The sequence below is a fragment of the Tubulanus polymorphus genome, chromosome 3, assembly GCF_964204645.1.
Source record: "Tubulanus polymorphus chromosome 3, tnTubPoly1.2, whole genome shotgun sequence".
Lineage (NCBI taxonomy): Eukaryota > Metazoa > Nemertea > Palaeonemertea > Tubulaniformes > Tubulanidae > Tubulanus > Tubulanus polymorphus.
Window position 1 is genome coordinate 25,328,636 of NC_134027.1, and position 19,842 is coordinate 25,348,477.

A 19,842-nucleotide genomic window follows, 5' to 3' on the forward strand; every position below is an offset into this window, starting at 1 on the left:
ATTCATAATAATATACATTATGATAATAATACATATATTCTATATTAATCGGTGGTTTACTTTTCACTTTTCTCACGAATCCGAATCTATATTTTAATCGATCTTAAAGAGTAATAGATTCTATCTGAAATTATTCGGGTTCGAGCCCGCGCGCGCGTAAAAGGGTAGAATAATAATAGACGCTCCCAAACCCCACCCAGCGCCTGTCAATTGTCTCAGTTGACGTGTGTGTGTGTGGTTGCCCAGTAGATGTTTTTCATGCAGGCAGGTCATGGAATTTGGCCTGATTTAGGGCACCTACAGGCCCGACCCGCGGCTCTATAGGCGTTTAGCTCGTTCTCGAAGGATTTACGCACGCGTTTGGACGTATTAAACGACGCTGGGAGGGATTTAAAACGGCACCGTGCAAGCTACAATTTTGTCTGTCGTCACAACCGAATTCACCAGTCAGTAAATAGGCTACCAAATTTCGTCCATCCATCCACACAGATATATTTATTAGATACATATACGGATAGTGTTTATATATAAATACATATTTAGTAATTAAGGCGCAGCATCATCATCATCATCATGGGTTGCTTCAGTACCGGTAAGGAGGACGAGGATGATAAGATACGCAGGGAGGCGAATAAAAAGATCGAAAAACAACTGCAGAAAGATAGACAATTATACAGGGCCACTCATAGGCTTTTATTACTAGGTCAGTACCTACTCATCAGTACTTACTCCTCAACAGTTACCTACTCGGTATTGCGCTGATGCTGCCAGCAACTCGACTCAAATTATCTACAACTTTGATTGTTTGTATGTTAAAATGTCTGCCCTCACTTGCCGCAGTATGCTAGTGATACTCTCGTGTATCGGTGCCCTTTTACTCGGCTAACACCCTGACCGTACCCCGTATGAGTCCAACTAGGCCCTACCCTAACCTCCTTCCCCCTCACTCTTACCTCTCTAAATCGGTCCTACTTAACCCACCCCATTCTGACGCTTTCACTAGTAAACCCTGTCTCTACTGCGGCTAACGACATGCGCCTCCTCTGTCAATCATTTGACTTACCTTAATCCATTCATGCCTTATTCCATACACAGACCTTGCCATTAGTGGGTAACCCTACTCCCTTTAATCCCTAGCCTACCTATAGGCCTAACCAATACGTTGACATGTAGGTATAGGGCCTACCCTGTGTAGGGCTGGATGTAGGGAGGGGGCAGGTGCTTTCATGGGTTTGGACCTTACCTTTTTACTTTAAGGTTGCTCTTTTTTGTAAGACCCGGATTTGAAACATATCGCCGCTAGATGATTTGACGCTCGGCTCTTTGTGTGAAATCGCGTCTTTGCGGACGTATTTCTGCGAAAATTACGGGGAACCCCTATCCGAGAAATTTGTCTTCCTTTTCTCTCGAACTCCGCCTTGTAATTATCATAGATCTGCCCCCGCTATTTAACCGCTGACCTCTAATATCGTAGCTAACGCCACGTTTTTTCAGTGAATGAAACTTTTGGATTTCTTTCTTAGAACTAGTCAAAATAATCACTCGATGTATTGTTTTACTTTCTAAACCACCAAAATTCTAAATCACGGATGTGGACCCGCTATGTCGGGGATTGACCGTAAAATTAAACATCTCGATCTCGCTGTAAATTGAAAAACAAACTCCGATTTTGATCGGGTTATATAAGCCTCGGGTTTGACGGCGCCATCTGGTAGTAGAGCTGGATGACTGTGTTGTATATTAAACTTGTATTAACGGTAAATTAATTGTTATTTTTCGTGTGATATTGTAATTTCAGGGGCCGGAGAGTCCGGAAAATCAACCATAGTGAAACAGATGAGGATTCTTCACGTCAATGGATTCGGTCCTGAGTAAGTGTTCATTTCATCGGTCACCTTCACTTGCCAGGGTTTGATTGCCTCCTGCCGAAGCTCGCGGCAACACAAACCCTCGCCGCAACCCCTTCATCGGTCTATCACTGGGCGGACAGGTTGTCGCTCAGCGGCCACCAGTCTATATATATCTAGCCAATCAGATGCGTTGTTTTTACCGGCAGATTCGCTCTGATACAATGATGCATCTGGCTACGTATGCGGACTGGTGGGCACTGAGCGGAAACCTATCCACCCCAATTTTTGACGGTGTAATAGACCAGTGAAGGGTCTGCCGTCAGGGTTTGAGAAATGGACAATCAGCGCAATCAAACCCTGGCAAGGGAGGATGCCCTAAGTCTTTATCCATTGTATATTCTATATGGGGAGCTGCAGGGTCCGATCTAAGGAATGAAAGCCACTTGCCCGGGGGGTAAGCATATCTGAAATTTTGCTAGCCCCCCTCCAAAAGCTTCTTGCCCTACACGGGCAGTCCGATTGGTGGCGCTATCATCCGTTGTATCGAGTGGGGAAAAAGCTTTGTGACATAAATTGCACAAGCCCGGGGGACAAGTAATGAATGATAACCTACTTGGCCTGATGAGAATATACTTGTCCCAGGCATTCGGACGAGTGTTTAGATCGAACCCTGAGCTGGAGCCAGTTGCACAGATGCGATTCAAGAATAAAATTAGCGCCTAAGACCGGTAATCATTTCTTCAGAGATTAGCTATAGGACTAAGATATGCTTTCCTAGACTGGTCTTAAGTCTAATCTTCGACTGTGCAACTAGCCTCAGACCCCAGTCTATTAAACTAAGATCCTAGAACTAAGATGTGGTTTCTTAGACAGGTCTTAAGTTTATGCCTGATTTATAAAACTTACTCGTGCTTTCTTAGACTGGCCTTAAATCTAAACCTTTACAGTGAAATTAGCTCCAGGACCCGGTGTATAATCAAATTAACGTACAAAACCCTGGATTCATTCAATCTGGGAGGTCTAAGCGTTAATTGACGTTCTCTTAGTTATCTCGATAGTTTCAATAATTATTATGTTTGTGTTTTTCATTTATAAAAAAACAGAGAGAAGAAACAGAAAATTGAAGACATCAAAAAAAACATCCGAGATGCAATTTTGGTAGGTACCCCGGTGTTTGTGCGCTAATAACTCATTATGTTGATACCTGGTAGTCTTATTGTAGCAGGGCCTCTTTAACAACTTGTTTCCTTAAAAACTCCTAAACTTAAAATGTTTTTAAATGTGCCTGGAAGTGGAACTCCTTTTAGATTGAACAAAATTAGTCGACAAAAACCCACGATAAAAAAGAAAAACTATCTGATAGTTTCGACTCAAATCTATGAGCCATTGAACAAAATGTCTGAAACTCCTTTTTAGCTCCTTCAGAAATTTATCAGAAACTCCTTTTTAGCTCCTTGGGAAATAGCCATCAGAGATTTCTGTCTATAGTTACTATAAACAACTCTGATAGACAGAAAGCTCTAAGTTTGTACATTAAACTACGCCTGAATCGGTAGTTGGGATCTGGATTCTTTTTACCGAATCAGAAACCGAGTTTAAGTAGAGTAAAAATTTGCTTAAAAAACCACTGGATTAACTGAGAGTAAACACTAGTACCGATTTAGGAAGAGTCTACAGTAATTTTGGGACATGAAAGTGACGCGGACGCTTCCTCGGAATTTGACATTTTCTCCTTCAAAACTCCGTGAAAACTTTGAAAACTCCAGGAATTAAGGGACTGTATATGAATATATTCATAGACTTGTAAACACATCAACAATGAACAAATTAACTGCGTACGTACATCACATCCGCTGTCTTTGCGTCATTCATCGAAAACATAATTAAAAGTCGTTACTAAAATTTTCTTAAAGTGTGAACTCCATTAGTACGACCTGCCTACGTTTGATAAATTGTTAGTCATACATGCGTAATTGGTGAGGGGTGGATTGTTTGTTTATGGAAGTGTTGTCCTGGGTACCGTACGTAGTTTGACGCAGCAATCTTCTCGAAACGCTAATGAAATGTTTGACCAGTAATTAGAATGTATTTTTATCGCAATTTCTAAGTAAGAAGCAGTTTGAAATTAATGATAATGATGATAATAATAATGTGTCTTATATAGCGCTACATCCAGCCAGGCTGCTCAGAGCGCTTTACATTTTTCGGTATTATTACCCCGGCCAATTTTATACTCTAACATGTATCAGTCATCTCTCCCTGGGGAGACGTAACACCGAGCTGCTAACAAACGCTCAGGAGTCATCTATCAGGCCAGGTATCCATTTACTCCTGGGAGGAGAGAGGCAATGAGGATAAGTGTCTTGCCCGACCACACTACGGCAATGTACGGGGTTCGAACCCACGACCTGGCTTCCCAGAGCCGAACGCTCTAACCACTCGGCCACACCGCTCCTCAAATTCGCATTAATTGAAGCAGTGGTCTTTCACTCGCTGGTCTCTATCAATCCAGGATTCATGTGTTTGAATCCTGGTGGTAGCAGTCAGTCAGTCTTTCACTGGTCTCTCATCAATCCAGGGTTCATGTGTTTGAATCCTGGTAGTAGCAGTCAGTCAGTCTTTCACTGGTCTCTCATCAATCCAGGGTTTATGTGTTTGAATCCTGGTGGTAGCAGTCAGTCAGTCTTTCACTGGTCTCTCATCAATCCAGGGTTCATGTGTTCTAATTATGCCCCAAGTAGCGCTAAATCAATTGATGTCTAAATGTTGTTGTTTTTTTCGTTAATTTTCAGACAATAACCGGTGCAATGAGTACTATAAACCCTCCTATTCAGCTAACTAATCCTCAAGACCAACACCGCGTGGATTATATTCAAGATGTTGCAAGTTCTCCAGACTTTGATTATCCAGAAGTAAGTTTGAAACTCGTCACCATTATTCAACCCAACATCTAGCGCCCACAACTCGAGGCCAAAGTCAAATTAAACCCGCTTAGCTGTGGAACTGGGTCCAGAGTCCAACACACAACTGTGGAACTGGGTCCATGGTCAAATTAAAACCCACACAACTGAGAAACTGGATATTCAGAGTCAAACACACAATGGAACTGGGTCCATAGTCAAATTAGACCCACACAACTGTGAAACTGGATCCATAGTCAAACACACAACTGTGGAACTGGATCCAGAGTCAAATCAAACACACAAACACAATTGTGGAGCTGGATCCACAGTTTTTGAGTGAGATTTTAATATCATGAGAGTCTGCGTCAAAATGTAATAAAAGTGAAATTCTGGCAAAATTGTGAATATCCTCGAGATCATGCCTTGAAATTTTGTTATATTTTGTGATGATTATTATTGATTGTATTATTTACAGATATTCTATGACCATACAGAGTCATTATGGAATGATAAAGCTGTACAATCATGTTTTGAACGGTCAAATGAATACCAGCTTATTGACTGCGCTAAATAGTAAGTAGAGAATCTTTACAGTTCAATAAGAGTTGCCAATTCTCGCCCTGATCACAAAGACAACTCTCTGTAATATCCTGTGCTGTTGCTGGTTATAAGGGGAAGGTATTTGTTACCCTGTACTGTCGGGGGATAGTATTCAGTTCCCTTTGCTGTCAGGGAAAGGTATCTAGTACTCGTACTGTAAGTGAAAGTACTCAGTGCCTGTACTATAAATGGAGTACCCTGTACCCGAGTGTCAGGGGAAGTACTCAGTACCCTGCATTGTAAGGGGAAGTACTCAGTACCCTGCATTGTAAGTGGAGGTACTCTGTACCGTGAGTGCCAGGGGAAGTACTCAGTACCCTGCATTGTAAGGGGAAGTACTCAGTACCCTGCATTGTAAGTGGAGGTACTCTGTACCGTGAGTGCCAGGGGAAGTACTCAGTACCCTGCATTGTAAGGGGAAGTACTCAGTACCCTGCATTGTAAGTGGAGGTACTCTGTACCGTGAGTGCCAGGGGAAGTACTCAGTACCCTGCATTGTAAGGGGAAGTACTCTGTTCCGTGAGTGCCAGGGGAAGTACTCTGTACCCTGCATTGTAAGGGGAAGTACTCTGTACCGTGAGTGCCAGGGGAAGTACTCTGTATTCTGAGTGTCAGGGGAAGTACTCAGTACCCTGCATTGTAAGGGGAAGTACTCAGTACCCTGCATTGTAAGGGGAAGTACTCAGTACCCTGCATTGTAAGGGGAAGTACTCAGTACCCTGCATTGTAAGGGGAAGTACTCCACAGACTTGAATTTGAAAATTTCTGTGTTGTAATTCTACAATCTTAAAATTTTGGGGCTATCACATTGACTGTCCCATCTCCGGGTGGCTGTATCGCGGTGACTACCCCCTCCCCCGGGCTATGGACCTTTCACAGTCACTAGCACCATCCCTTTCTAATTCTGTCTCATAAAGCCGATTCAATACGTTTCTATCTTACTTTTGTTTCGGAGTAAAAGCCTTTTACAAGAGGCTTATACGAAATAGGCATTTAATAAATCGGTCGTATTTTTTGTCTTCGTACATAAAAGCATTCATCATGAAAGATAATATATTTGTGATGTTGGCAGCTGTGCTTCTTCATTCCTTCTCTCCGAGCTAGAGAGAGAGAGAGAGAGAGAGAGAGAGAGACAGAGAGAGATGTGTGTAGTCCATTTAGATATAGCCAGCATTCTATTGATTCTATTAGTCTAGCTTGACAGAGGAGTTCACTGTATATGTTGTGTGTGTGTGTGTGTGTATGAAGTCACTGTATTTACCGCGCCCCAGAGAGGTGCTTGGATGGGTGGCGTAGATAGGGAAAGAGAGAGGTTGGATAGAAAAAGAGAGGTTGAATACAGGGAAATAGAGGCTAGATAGAGTTAAATAAAGGTAAAAAAGAGGTTGAATAGAGGTTTAAAAAAAGGTTGAATTGAGGGAATAAGAGGTTATATAGAGGTAAAAGGAGGTTGAGAAGAGGTAAAATAGGTTGAATATAGCTGAATAAAGGTTAAAAAAAGAGGTTGAATGGAGGTTGAATAGAGGGAAACTGAGGTTGATGGGAGGGAAACATATTGTAGTGACTGTTACTCCAGTATTCTCCCTCGTCCTCACACTATTTATTGATCAGCGTATGTTCCACAGTGCGACCGTTCTCAATAATACGCAACAAACCGGACCCCGGTTATCGGTGCCGTTTGAAGGTCACCGCGACGACCTTGCCACCACCTATTATAATAGACGATAGCAGCGATGTGAGATAGCGTGCACGCACGTTAGCGGGCAACACTGATGACGACGACGGCTCGCCTGGTGCAGCGCCGACGCGGGCGCGCGCATTAAGAAGTCAGACTCCTCGGTGGCAGGGTTCATCGTGCCGGGGTTCAGCGGCAGCTGTCCTTAAACACACCGCGGTTGCCATAGCAACGCCCGCAAAGTTTGTCTTAATAGCCAGTGTGTTTGTGTAATTGTATTATGAATCAATTCACTGTTTGATATACATTCATAAGTGTTACTATAAATAGACGCGACGTTCGAGCCGTTGAATTCGAGAAAAAAAAACCGGAGAAATTAAAATTTATCGTCTCGTGAGAGTCGTTCCGAGGAAGATGCCGGGTTTTAGTGGAACCCGCAATCTTCGGGAAAACCACGTTGCTCATCCGTTGGTTAAGTTAACCAGCGGTTGCACTGATTACGTACTTAACCAGCGTGGTCAAATAGTCAGGGAATTTCGTTTAAAAAACCTAGAATTCTGGGAAAGATCAGGAAATTTCTTTGTCAGCCGGATCTAGGCCTATGTTTTAGTTGTTGCATTTGACTGTGATAATTGATTGGATTCTAAGCAGATCAAGTCGGGGAAAACAACGCGCATGAAAACAATTTATGCATCGGGAATGAAAACAAATCAAACCTTGTTAACGTAACCCTGTAAAGGGTGGCGCCACTTACCGGGAAATGAGGGAATTCTGTGAAAAAGCTAAAAATCAGGGAGATTAGTTGAGATTGCTAGATCGTGCGTAAATTCAAACAGTTTCTGTATGTGTCGTATGTATTTGATTGTGTTAATTGATTTGATTCTTAGCATCAGTCAGGGAAAACAATGTGCACTGTCGGGGAAAAGTCAGGGGAAAAAGCCGGTCAAATAATAGAGGCCATGTTGATATAGCTCGGTTAAAACTTAAGTTGTTGGTTAAGGAATTCAATCAGTGGTTTGAGTTTTGAGCAAACCGATTTGACCAACGGTTAAAGATTGAACCTTTACGAGTTTTGAGAGACCGGTCGGCCCGAGTTTGGGAGACCGGTCGGCCGAAGTTTGAGAGACTGGTTGGCCCGAGTTTGAGAGACCGGTCGGCCCGAGTTTGAGAGACCGGTCGGCCGGAGTTTTAGACACCGGTCGACCGGAGTTTTAGAGACCGGTCGACCGGAATTTGAGAGACCAGTCAGCCGGAGTTTGAAAGACTGGTTGGCCCGAGTTTGAGAGACCGGTCAACCGCCGGAGTTTGAGAGACCGGTCAACCGCCCGAAAGCTCAATCTGACTTTAAGGTTGACCGTACGGTGGAAGGCTGGGATTCTCGGTAGATTCCGTTGATTCGGCCAATTCCTCGTTGTACTAACACCGGTAAAATGAATCGTAGATCTGGCGAGAGAGTATCGCTACTAATACACTACATCTATACGCCTCAAACTCTATTACAAAAGTCTTTCGGAATTCACTTGTTTATCTTAGTCATAAGTTGGTCTATATGAGTCTCTACCGTGTATGCTTATAATATATTCGTGGGTATTATTTATTTATTTTAACGAGGACAATTCCTTCCCTCGCGAGTGAATGGACAAATACGTAGTCGTCGAATATATATCGGTGTCAATGAAGGAATATTTCAGGGGTTTGTGTGTGTGTGCGCGTTAGTGTGTTTGTATGAGTGGTTCAGGCTCAGTCATGTGTGTATATCCGTCGTCGCTATATTTAGAACCCGCGGTTCTATCGGCCAGTTGAAATCGCAGCTATTTTTAGAACCCGCGTCGATCGCTCGCTCGTGACAGGGAAGAAAAAAATGTTGCATTGATTTTAAACGTCCGGGTTGCGAAAATGAATACGCCCGGCGATGCCGGTCGAACGCGCTCTATGATGCTCCGCGAGGCTGGTTGCTTCCTCCGAGATATAAATAAAGAACCAGCACTCGCCAGATGGCGCAACAATACGCTCGTGGTGAAAATAAGTTGTTTTTCGATGAAATTTTAACTGGTCTTATAGGCTTCCAAATCTGAATATTATCGAACAAGTTATCAAATAGATATAATATTGGCTCTCTGACTCACGTACTGATTTCACTGAAATTTGATTGACGAATTTAAAAAGTCGATTGAAATTTAACTCAAATATAGAAGAAATTGAAATATTTAGGCTTTCGAATCCGAATATTATCAGTCAAGTCCCACTAAACATATGGAGAAGACTAAACATATGGAGAAGATTTCTTTGAGAATTCAATGAAGTAGGAAAAGTTGATTTGAACTTAGGCCTAACTGGCAATGTATGACGGAATTGAAGTGCAGTAATCACTAGTGACACCTAGCAGATCCTTGTGTAATCCTCGCCACAGTAAAGGTGCCAGTATTTTATTGAAATTGATCTAACCCCGACCTTTGCCTTCCCAGATATTATTCAATGTATTTGACTATCCCCGCATCCCCTACAGACTAAACCTAAAATCAGGAATTGATAGGGTCTACCGGTTTGGGATGTCTATTCTGGTTCCTGGGAAATATTCTAGTTAAAACATGTTTATTATATGTTATTATATATTGTCAATAAAGGTACTTCACGCTTATCGTAATTTACTTAGCAGATGTTTTCCTTGATAAGCTTTCCTTGTATGCACTGAGCTATTGGCCGGGCATGCGTCTGTTAAATACAGAGCTGTTGCCCGGGCGTGTGCGCCAGATACAGAGCTGTTGTCCGGACGTGTGCTCCAGATACAGAGCTGTTGCCAGGGTGTGTGCTCCAGATACAGAGCTGTTGCCAGGGTGTGTGCGCCAGATACACAGCTGTTGCCAGGGTGTGTGCGCCAGATACACAGCTGTTGCCAGGGTGTGTGCGCCAGATACACAGCTGTTGTTCGGGCGTGTGCGCCAGATACAGAGCAGTTGCCAGGGTGTGTGCGCCAGATACACAGCTGTTGCCAAGGCTTGTGTGCCAGATACAGAGCTGTTGCCCGGGTGTGCGCGCCAGATACAGAGCTGTTGCCAAGGCTTGTGTGCCAGATACACAGCTGTTGTTCGGGCGTGTGCGCCAGATACAGAGCTGTTGCCAAGGCTTGTGTGCCAGATACACAGCTGTTGTTCGGGCGTGTGCGCCAGATACACAGCTGTTGCCAAGGCTTGTGTGCCAGATACAGAGCTGTTGCCCGGGTGTGCGCGCCAGATACAGAGCTGTTGCTCGGGCGTGTGCGTCAGATACGGAGCAGTTGCCAGGGTGTGTGCGCCAGATACACAGCTGTACCACATCAGGGACTAGTAGGTCTGTCATGACTTAGATGTAAGAGCCTATCTCAGGTGACATAAGATCAGACCCGATTGTCACAAACCCCACAAACGCTCCGATTGCATCTGGAGGAAGTTTCTGGAGCAAGACCGTTCATACGCCTTCTCCGTGGTGCCGTAATACTGGACTGAGCAATACTCGGGAATTGGCGCTCGGTCCGCCACTGGGGTCATTATGATAGTCCTGCGATAGTCATTGGGTCATTATGTCATTATGATAGTCCTTTGATACAGGCATATTTAGTATCTGGTAAAGATAATGAGATAAAAACCCACTACAGATTAAAAGAATTTAAAAACAAGAATTTATTTATTCAGTCTAAAATATATAGAATAAACGACGTTTCGATCTCACCCTAGAGATCGTCGTCAGGTGTGAGATATAGACTAAAAACAGGGGTATATATACAGAGGAGAACAGGTTAATCGAGTGAATTGGTGAGTAAATAAGAGAGTGAGATCGAAACGTCGTGTATTCTATATATTTTAGACTGAATAAATAAATTCTTGTTTTTAAATTCTTTTAATTTGTAGATAGTGGGTTTTTAGCTTATTATCCGTTCACCACGTTTGAGTGTGGTTATACGTTCTATCTGGTAAAGATGTTCAACTGTGAGGAGGAAGACACAATAGCTATAATTCCTGCTTACATTCTCTTCCTCATATTGATTTCATCATTAAATTGATTGTGTTGTAACTGGAGACACTGGTGCTGCTGCTGCTGCTGCTGCTGCTGCTGCTGCTGTGTGCTGTTCATTCAGTGAACAGGGCGTAACTGTTTTCTATATAGATTCCTACATGTATTGGTATTACTATCCACGCCGCAGGTACCCTCAGTCAGTCAGTCCGTCTGTCTATGTGTCTGTACAGCTGGCTCTCTATTGCTACTGCTGCTGCTGCTGCTGCTGCTGCTGCTGTTGTTGTGTCGATGATGAATCCGGCAAGGTCACTGAATGACCTTACGCGTGCGGGATCATGGCCAGCTTCATTTCATTAGTTTCATCGTTCATTAGCCGCTCGTTGATTATCTATTTTTAGATGCGTCGCTATAAATGAATCGCGGGAGTAATTTTGGTGTTTTTATTTATTTTATTTTTATGATGCGTTCCTAGTTCCCTTCCATGACTTGTATGATGAATTGGGAAATCGAATTATTTTGTCAAGTCATTGTGGTTAAACCAGTTTCCTCCAAGAGATGCCTAAAATGGTTTACCGTCCTCTGATTATCAGGAACAGTCTCTGAAAATGGTTAACTCGCCCCTGATTATCGGGAACAGTCTCTGAAAATGGTTTACTCGCCCCTGATTATCGGGAACAGTCTCTGAAAATGGTTAACTCGCCCCTGATTATCAGGAACAGTCTCTGAAAATGGTTAACTCGCCCCTGATTATCAGGAACAGTCTTTGTAAAGGGTTTACCGTCCTCTGATTATCAGGAACAGTCTTTGTAAATAGTTAACTGCCCCCTGATAATCAGCAATATTCTCTGAAAAATTTTCCATTAGTTCCCAGTATTTCTTCTCATTTAAACCGTGTTTGTATGAATTCTGTAAACTGCATGGATACGTGTACAATGTATGAACCTGTTTTTTGTGCTCTACGCAAATGTAAATTTTGTGGAGCAATAAACTAATTGTAATTATAATTGTAATTGATAGTTTAGTTTCCCTAATGAAAATGGTACATTTTTTTGTATATTTAATCTGTTGTCTGGTCACTCAATGTTCTGCTTAATATTGGCTTCATATATCTTACATTAAAATATTCATTGTTTTCGATTTCAGTTTTCTAGACAAAGTACACACCGTTAGGCAGCCTGATTACTGTCCCACGGAACAGGTAAGTTGTTCTTTTAACCTCCACACTTGAATCAAAGAACTGTTTTGTTCAGTTACGGTCAAAGTTACTTCTTTCAAAAGAGTTTTGTATCGATTTCGAGTGAATATTGAAAAATGTCGGCCTAGCAGTCATTTGAACTTAGTTCCACAGTGGGTTTGAGTTGACTGTGCGGAGTAAGAATTATGGCTCATTCCTCGTAGAGTAATCATTCGGCTACTACAAGCTCATTCTAAATCCTTACCAAACACTTTCACGCTATACAGCTGGGTCCTATAATTATGTCAAATCAAATGTCAAATGATTTTCGATATATTTTGAATTCAAATCTCATAGCAGGGTTACTGTATGTATTGCGTATTAGCTATGCAGGCACCTGCGAAAAAAAAAACAAAAAAGATCTAAGTCTTTTATATGCTGAAAAACTGTTTGTACCGATCTATACAGACATGAGCGAGTTCGGCCTTGTTTTTTTTTTTTTTTTCACGATCGTAAAGACAGGTTTGAAAGTATTCTCTATTTTTCGCCGTTGAATACAATTTGAAAAGATTTCAATCGTCGACAATACATGCGCTGGGGGTCCTAGCTGCGTCGTTTCATTATTTTCGACCGTTTTATGAGTGAGAGAGAGAGAGTGAGCTTTTATTCGCGCAGACGTGTATATATATTAAACCTAGGTGCGTCGTGACTCGTGATGACGTCTTTTGTGTCGACGACTTTTCGACGGAAGAAATCGAATGAAAAAAATTGTTTTGTGTTCGTGTAATTAGATGTGTTACAAAGAAGGTTTGAAAGTTCCGCCGGATACTCGCTTTCTACTGCGCGGAATTTTTTGGATATCGCTGCCCTTAAATCCGCTTAATGACGCGATCGAAATGCCTTTGAGTCATTCTAGATGAAAATGGCAGCCTCTATGAATGTGCCTATGACATCATCAAAATGCTAGATGAAGCGCCTATGACATCGACAAATTACCCACTATTTAGACCAGATTCAAATGGCAGCCTTTATCAATCCACCTATGACATCATGTTACTAATAGCATTATCAGGCCCACTTAATCTCGATCGTTCTGGATTTTTTTCTGGATCTTAAGTCATGCGAAGTCTTATGTAGTTTTCTTAGGGAAAAAAACTGAAAATTTGATTTCGTAGTTAGTATGATTTTGCCATGGAAATTAGTGATGTCATAAGTGGATTTTATGGGTGCAGACATCTTGGTCATAATGATAATTTATTGCCATAAATCCATAGAAAATATACTGTTTGGCTTTCAAAACTATATGAACACCATATGACATGTAGTGCGTAACTATAGGGATAGTATTTGTGAAAGATGTGCGGTTGAAACTGAAATCTAATGTTCATAGAAATGAATTGTTTAATTTTGCAGGATATTCTAAGGTGTCGAGTGTTAACATCAGGTATATTCGAAACGAAGTTCTCAGTGGATAAAGTGAATTTTCAGTAAGTATTCGATATACACAAAACTATCGTCGTTCATCAGCAGTTGAAATCACAAACCGCGCTTTAGAGGCTGGTTCTATAGTCAATCTAGACTGGTCTAAGATCTGTTTGGATCTATAGTCAATCTACCATCTTATGGCCATTCAATAAACTGAAGACCAGTCTTAGCTCATTTTGGTTCTATAGTCAATCTGACTACTTAAGTGCGGTCTAAGCCCTTTTTGGATCTATAACCAATCTAACATCTTATGGCCATTCAATAAACTGAAGACCAGTCTTAGCTCATTTTGGTTCTATAGTCAATCTGACTACTTTAGTGCGGTCTAAGCTCTTTTTGGATCTATAGTCAATCTACCATCTTATGGCCATTCAATAAACTGAAGACCAGTCTTAGCTCATTTTGGTTCTATAGTCAATCTGACTACTTAAGTGCGGTCTAAGCCCTTTTTGGATCTATAACCAATCTAACATCTTATGGCCATTCAATAAACTGAAGACCAGTCTTAGCTCATTTTGGTTCTGTAGTCAATCTGACTACTTTAGTGCGGTCTAAGCTCTTTTTGGATCTATAACCAATCTAACATCTTATGGCCATTCAATAAACTTCATTCAATAAACTGAAGACCGGTATTATCTCTTTTGGATCTATAGTTTATCTAACATTGTATTGTCATTCAATGAACTTAAGATCAGTCTTAGCTCATTTAGGTTCTATTAATCTTAACTTAAGACCAGACTTATGATTTATGAAATTTATTCGATTACTGCGCAATTTGGCGGTGAATAGAAAATTTTCACGAGATGAAGCTCATTTTTCGTCGTTCTCCTATCCCCTTGTAGCATGTTCGACGTAGGAGGCCAAAGAGATGAACGAAGGAAATGGATACAATGTTTCAATGATGTAACAGCTATCATATTTGTAACTGCGTGTAGTAGTTATAACTTAGTGCTGCGCGAAGATCCAAGCCAAAACCGACTAAAAGAATCGCTGGAATTGTTTAAAAGTATCTGGAACAATAGGTAAGAGATACCCCTCCTCAACTGCAGAACCGCCTCCGCCCAACTCCTGCGGTTCAGCAGAGTGGCTGATACCCCTACGCTCTGATGACAGGGTTCCTCGTCGGGTCGTTATGTGTCCCCAGGGGCAGGAAGGGGGCGACATCTTATTTTATCTCCTTGACAACTTGTTTACACGATACAGCCTGCAATTCTAGATTGAATTTTCTTAAAACTTGGTGTCAGGATTGGGGCAGATGCACCCCACCCCAAATGAAAAAGGAGGTTATTGGCCATTTATTATGGCCGCCCTTGCAGCCATCTTGAATTTCTCATTAGCTCGATAAAGGTAGCAATACTCACAAAGTAACTGGTAATGAACAATTAAGTAAACTCTGTTGTTTTCTAGCCCGGGGAGAGATACCCGACTGATGCCACGTTCTAGTTCCTCATATTCTGATTGTCAAGGTGACCCTCTGAATTTCTTTATCCGAAGAAAATACATTTTCGAGGACGATACTGCGTGTGGCCCACTTAATTAGGGACCCTGATGCCCCTTTGGTGTGATACCTAATGGATATAATAAACCATGAACAAATACATTGTTGCGATTTCCCGGTTGATTTTTTGCAGGTGGTTGAGGACGATATCAGTGATTTTATTCCTTAATAAGCAGGATTTATTAGCTGAGAAAGTGAAAGCGGGCAAATCAAAAATAGAAGACTATTTTCCAGATTTTGCAAGATATACGATGCCACAAGATGGTAAGTGTTCGATCGATTTGGGTTGTATCCCCTTACTCGAGTTGCCTAGGCTTTGTTTAATTTAGAATCGGTGGCTTAGTTGTCCCGAGGGACAAATCCTTAAACCGGGTCCACTTTCATAGACAGGGTTTTAATGTTGTCCCAATGCAGGGTGGGCACTTACCTTGAAAACTCAGGGAATCAGAAAAATCTAGAATAATTGGTGGTTTTTGACGAAGTTATCCAAAAACCTTTGAAATTTGGATATTTTATTGACTATGTGTGAAAAATTAATGAATTTAAACATTCTAAACCCAAAAATTTCTCTGTTCCCCTGTTTCTGATTCATTCAGGGAATTTTCGGTTATAACATAGACAACCAGCGCGGACTATGGAAATTTGTAAATGGGGCGAAGGTAACCACGCTATTAGCGAACAAGTGCTAGAAGGCTAGAAAGAAATATATGGCCGGAGATAATAAACCGCGGTATCCCTCCCTCTATCACTGGTTTATATGTAAAATGTATAAAGCGAATGAGGCTGCTTTGAGGCGCTTCGAGGCGCGGTTGAATTGTGTGAAAGTTTGTTTTATCAGATGCTGGTAGTGATAAGAGAGGTTCATGTGTGAGACCTCGGCACCTGGTGTCTCCTATACGCGCTCTGCATTAGCCCTACCCTACAACCACGAATTACCGTCAATCAAATCCGCCAAAAAAAATTGTGAGCGTCTTTAGGAATAGGACAATTTGAGAAAACGTTCTAATACTAGTTTTATATAGTGATTTATTTCTTGAGATCTACGGCGAATCTACGGTTTTCTTGTATGATAGATATTCAAAGATTTACGACTACATAGGCCCTCTCAGATGAATATTCAACAGTAGCCATCTTAAAGTACCCCGCACGCATTTCACTCCAATATCCCCCCCCTGGACATTACCTCTTCCTGAATACTAATTAAATGCCCTGGTAAATCATTATACTAATTACGTGATAATTGAAAACTATTTTATTTCTTGAGATCTACGGCGAATCTAGGGTTTTCTTGTATGACCAACTTTCTTGTATTCAAAGATTTGCTACATAGGCCCTCTCAGATGAATAGGGCCTATTCAACAGTAGCCCGCACGCATTTCAAATTTCAAAATTGTGAGCGTCTTTAGGAATAGGACAATTTGAGAAAACGTTCTAATACTAGTTTTATACAGTGATTTATTTCTTAAAAAATCCATTCATTCGTCTAGATCTACGGCAAATCTAGGGTTTTCTTGTATGATAGATATTCAAAGATTTACGACTACATAGGCCCTCTCAGATGAATATTCAACAGTAGCCATCTTAAAGTACCCCGCACGCATTTCACTCCAATATCCCCCCCCCTGGACATTACCTCTTCCTGAATACTAATTAAATGCCCTGGTAAATCATTATACTAATTACGTGATAATTGAAAACTATCCACTGACATTTAGATCCCGGGATCAAACTCATTAACGCTTGCTTCCAGTTGGTATTATGCCATCTTCACCCGTCGAGGGATTCGAACCCACTACGCTAAAGCTGTTCGCCGAACCCCTTGACCTCACGAGTCGTTGGAGTCGTTACTAGCCGACCAGAATCCGGTCGTACCAATCACAGCGCTTGTAACAAACCGTTAGTAGACAATCTCTGCAAAACGTTTCAATCATCCTCTTGTGAGCATCTTCACCCGTCAAGGGATTCGAACCCACTACGCTAAAGCTGTTCGCCGAACCCCTTGACCTCACGAGTCGTTGGAGTCGTTACTAGCCGACCAGAATCCGGTCGTACTACCAATCACAGCGCTTGTAACAAACGACTTTAGGCTTCTATTGGTTTTCCCATTACTGGTAAATGGACCAATCAGCGAACGTTTTACCGAACAAGGAAGTATTTCGCGAATCGATATATGACGTCATGCGCAACAGCGCCAGTAATGGAATCACGCTTCGTGAGGCCAGGGGGCGCTGGTGGAAGCGAGTTCGGGAGTGATGCCGGACCCCTGGCAAGCGAGGATGGTATTATGCTATCGTGATTGGAATGCGAGGTCCAGAAGAACAGATAGGGCATTCCTGGGTTGAAGCAGTCACACCGACGGTCCCGAGTGGATCCTCATCACTCTGTATTCGAAATTTTCAGAGAAATATGTCCAATAAGATGCAATTTCCCAAAGAACGAATGTCAAATTCTGTACAGGTTTTGTCTCAGGTTCTCTCTCTGTCATAACAGTAATAGTACAACCTCAATAAGAACGAGGGTCCAGTTGGCTTTTCTTTGTTACGTTTATTTTATGCCATTCGTTTGTATTTTTTTTTTCCAGCCCAACCGGAACCAGGTGAAGATCCAGAAGTAATCAGAGCGAAATACTTCATTCGAGACGAATTTTTGGTGAGTTTACGAGCGAGATATGAATTCTATTATTGTGATGGGCCGCGCGGGTTATAGGAATATTCGAACCTGATAAACTCCGCCACAAACTAAACCCCCTTCAGCAAGGATTCGAACCTGATGACATCATGAGACTGTCGCAGTACAAACCCCTGCCCTAGTAGACACCCCCTCGCAGGGATTTGAACCCGGTGGTATCACTGCCGCATTCCTCCATCAACAGAGATTTAAACCTGACAAACCCCTGCGTTAGTAGACCCATCCTCCTTCAAAAAAGCTAAAAAATAGGGAACGGTTGGGGAAATTAGTTGAGATTGCTAGATCGCATGTAGAATTTAGCATGTAAGATGAAACAGTTTCCATCTATGTTTACGTATTAGAAGGAAATAGTCAGGAAAAAAGCCAAATAAAAGTGGCGCCACCCTGATCATGTGACTACCACTAACCTCCCACATAGAGATTATAATTATTATTACTGATTAAGCGATTTTAATGATGGTATTGGTAGTGAGAGCCTGGCTGACAGGGATTCAAAGCTACTCTGTTTATAATTGGTTGTTTTTCTCGATTGTGTTTTTGTAGAGAATTAGTACGGCGAGTGGTGACGGCAAACACTACTGCTATCCACATTTCACATGCGCGGTCGACACTGAGAACATCCGACGTGTGTTTAATGATTGTCGCGACATTATCCAAAGAATGCACCTTCGACAGTACGAACTACTGTGATCTAAACCCAACTATCTATAATCCGATAAGAGAGAGCGAGAGAGAGAGTGCGAGAGAGTGAGTGAGAGAGAGTGAGAGTGTCCGTCTGTCTGTCCGTCTGCCTGCGAGTGTATATGAGAAACGATTTTACTCGACTAAAAAAAAAATTATTGCAACAACAAACATAACTCTTTAAACGGGACTTAGTCAAACGCTGTGTCTGACTACGCGCCAAGTTACCAAGCATGGAGGTACCATGCGCCAAGTAAACGAGCATGGAGATACCACGCGCCAAGTTATCAAACATGGAGGTACCACGCGCCAAGTTATCAAACACGGAGGTACCATGCGCCATGTTACTAAGCACCGAGGTACCACACGCCAAGTTATCAAACACGGAGGTACCATGCGCCAAGTTATCAGCCACCGAGATACCATGCATCAATTTACTCAGCGCTGAGTTACCTAGCATCGAGTGCCATGTGCCAAGTTGATAAGCGAAGGGTACCACATGTCGTCGAGTACTTCGCACCACTAAGTACCTCATGCCACATGACCTTGAGTACCACATGCTGATGAGTATCACGTGCCGCTGAGTACCACACATGCGCCACTGAGTTCGCGTTGTTGAATTAAACAGAAAAACCCGATGAGAAAATCTTCTGACGGTGTTTGTTCTTTTCTTTTTTTATTCGCGGTGTAAGGAAAGCGCGCCGCGCGAAACCCGCGATTGTTGATTATCAATCGCCGTGGAAATACGGCCGAGGATACTTCGATCGGTCGTCACAGCGACATGCGTCGTTTTCATCCCGTGGTCGGCCATCTTTGATGAGCGTTTGTATTTTCGTTTTTTCAAATTGAACCGGATCGAACCGGTCATCCGTCTGTCCGATAGCGCGCGCGCGAGTAACGTCTTTCAAACGAAAAACACCAAGAAAGATATCGCCACGAAATGAAATATCGTCGCGGATCCGGATACGAGGCGCCGGTTTCGATCTACTGCTGTTTACTAACGAATACGGATCGCCGCGTGCAGGGGTCCGCCCGCGACACGCCTGCGCGCGTGTGCGAAAATACTCGGAATTACCAGACGCGTGTGTGCGTGCGCGTGCGTGACCGGGCGCGAGATATATGTGTGTACTTAATTATTATTATTATTATTAAAAAAAAGAAAGGATGGCTCCGTGGATGGCTGACGCTTATTAAATAGATATAAATACATGAATTAGATAGGTTTGTGTAGATTGTTGAAATCGAAAGAATTATAAATTATATCCGTATTCATTCTTTCATTCGACGAACGACGCGTT

General features: G+C 42.3%; 1 protein-coding gene across 1 annotated transcript; it reads left to right on the forward strand.

Moving 5' to 3' along the window:
• The first annotated feature begins 215 nt into the window (after positions 1 to 215).
• Positions 216 to 19,842, forward strand: LOC141900964 (guanine nucleotide-binding protein G(s) subunit alpha). Its single transcript, XM_074787998.1, has 11 exons — positions 216 to 703; positions 1,799 to 1,871; positions 2,954 to 3,008; positions 4,643 to 4,762; positions 5,229 to 5,326; positions 12,162 to 12,216; positions 13,606 to 13,679; positions 14,520 to 14,699; positions 15,309 to 15,439; positions 17,757 to 17,824; positions 18,407 to 19,842. Exons 1-11 carry the CDS (start codon positions 574 to 576, stop codon positions 18,551 to 18,553), a joined length of 1,131 nt encoding a protein of 376 aa, XP_074644099.1. The 5' UTR covers positions 216 to 573; the 3' UTR covers positions 18,554 to 19,842.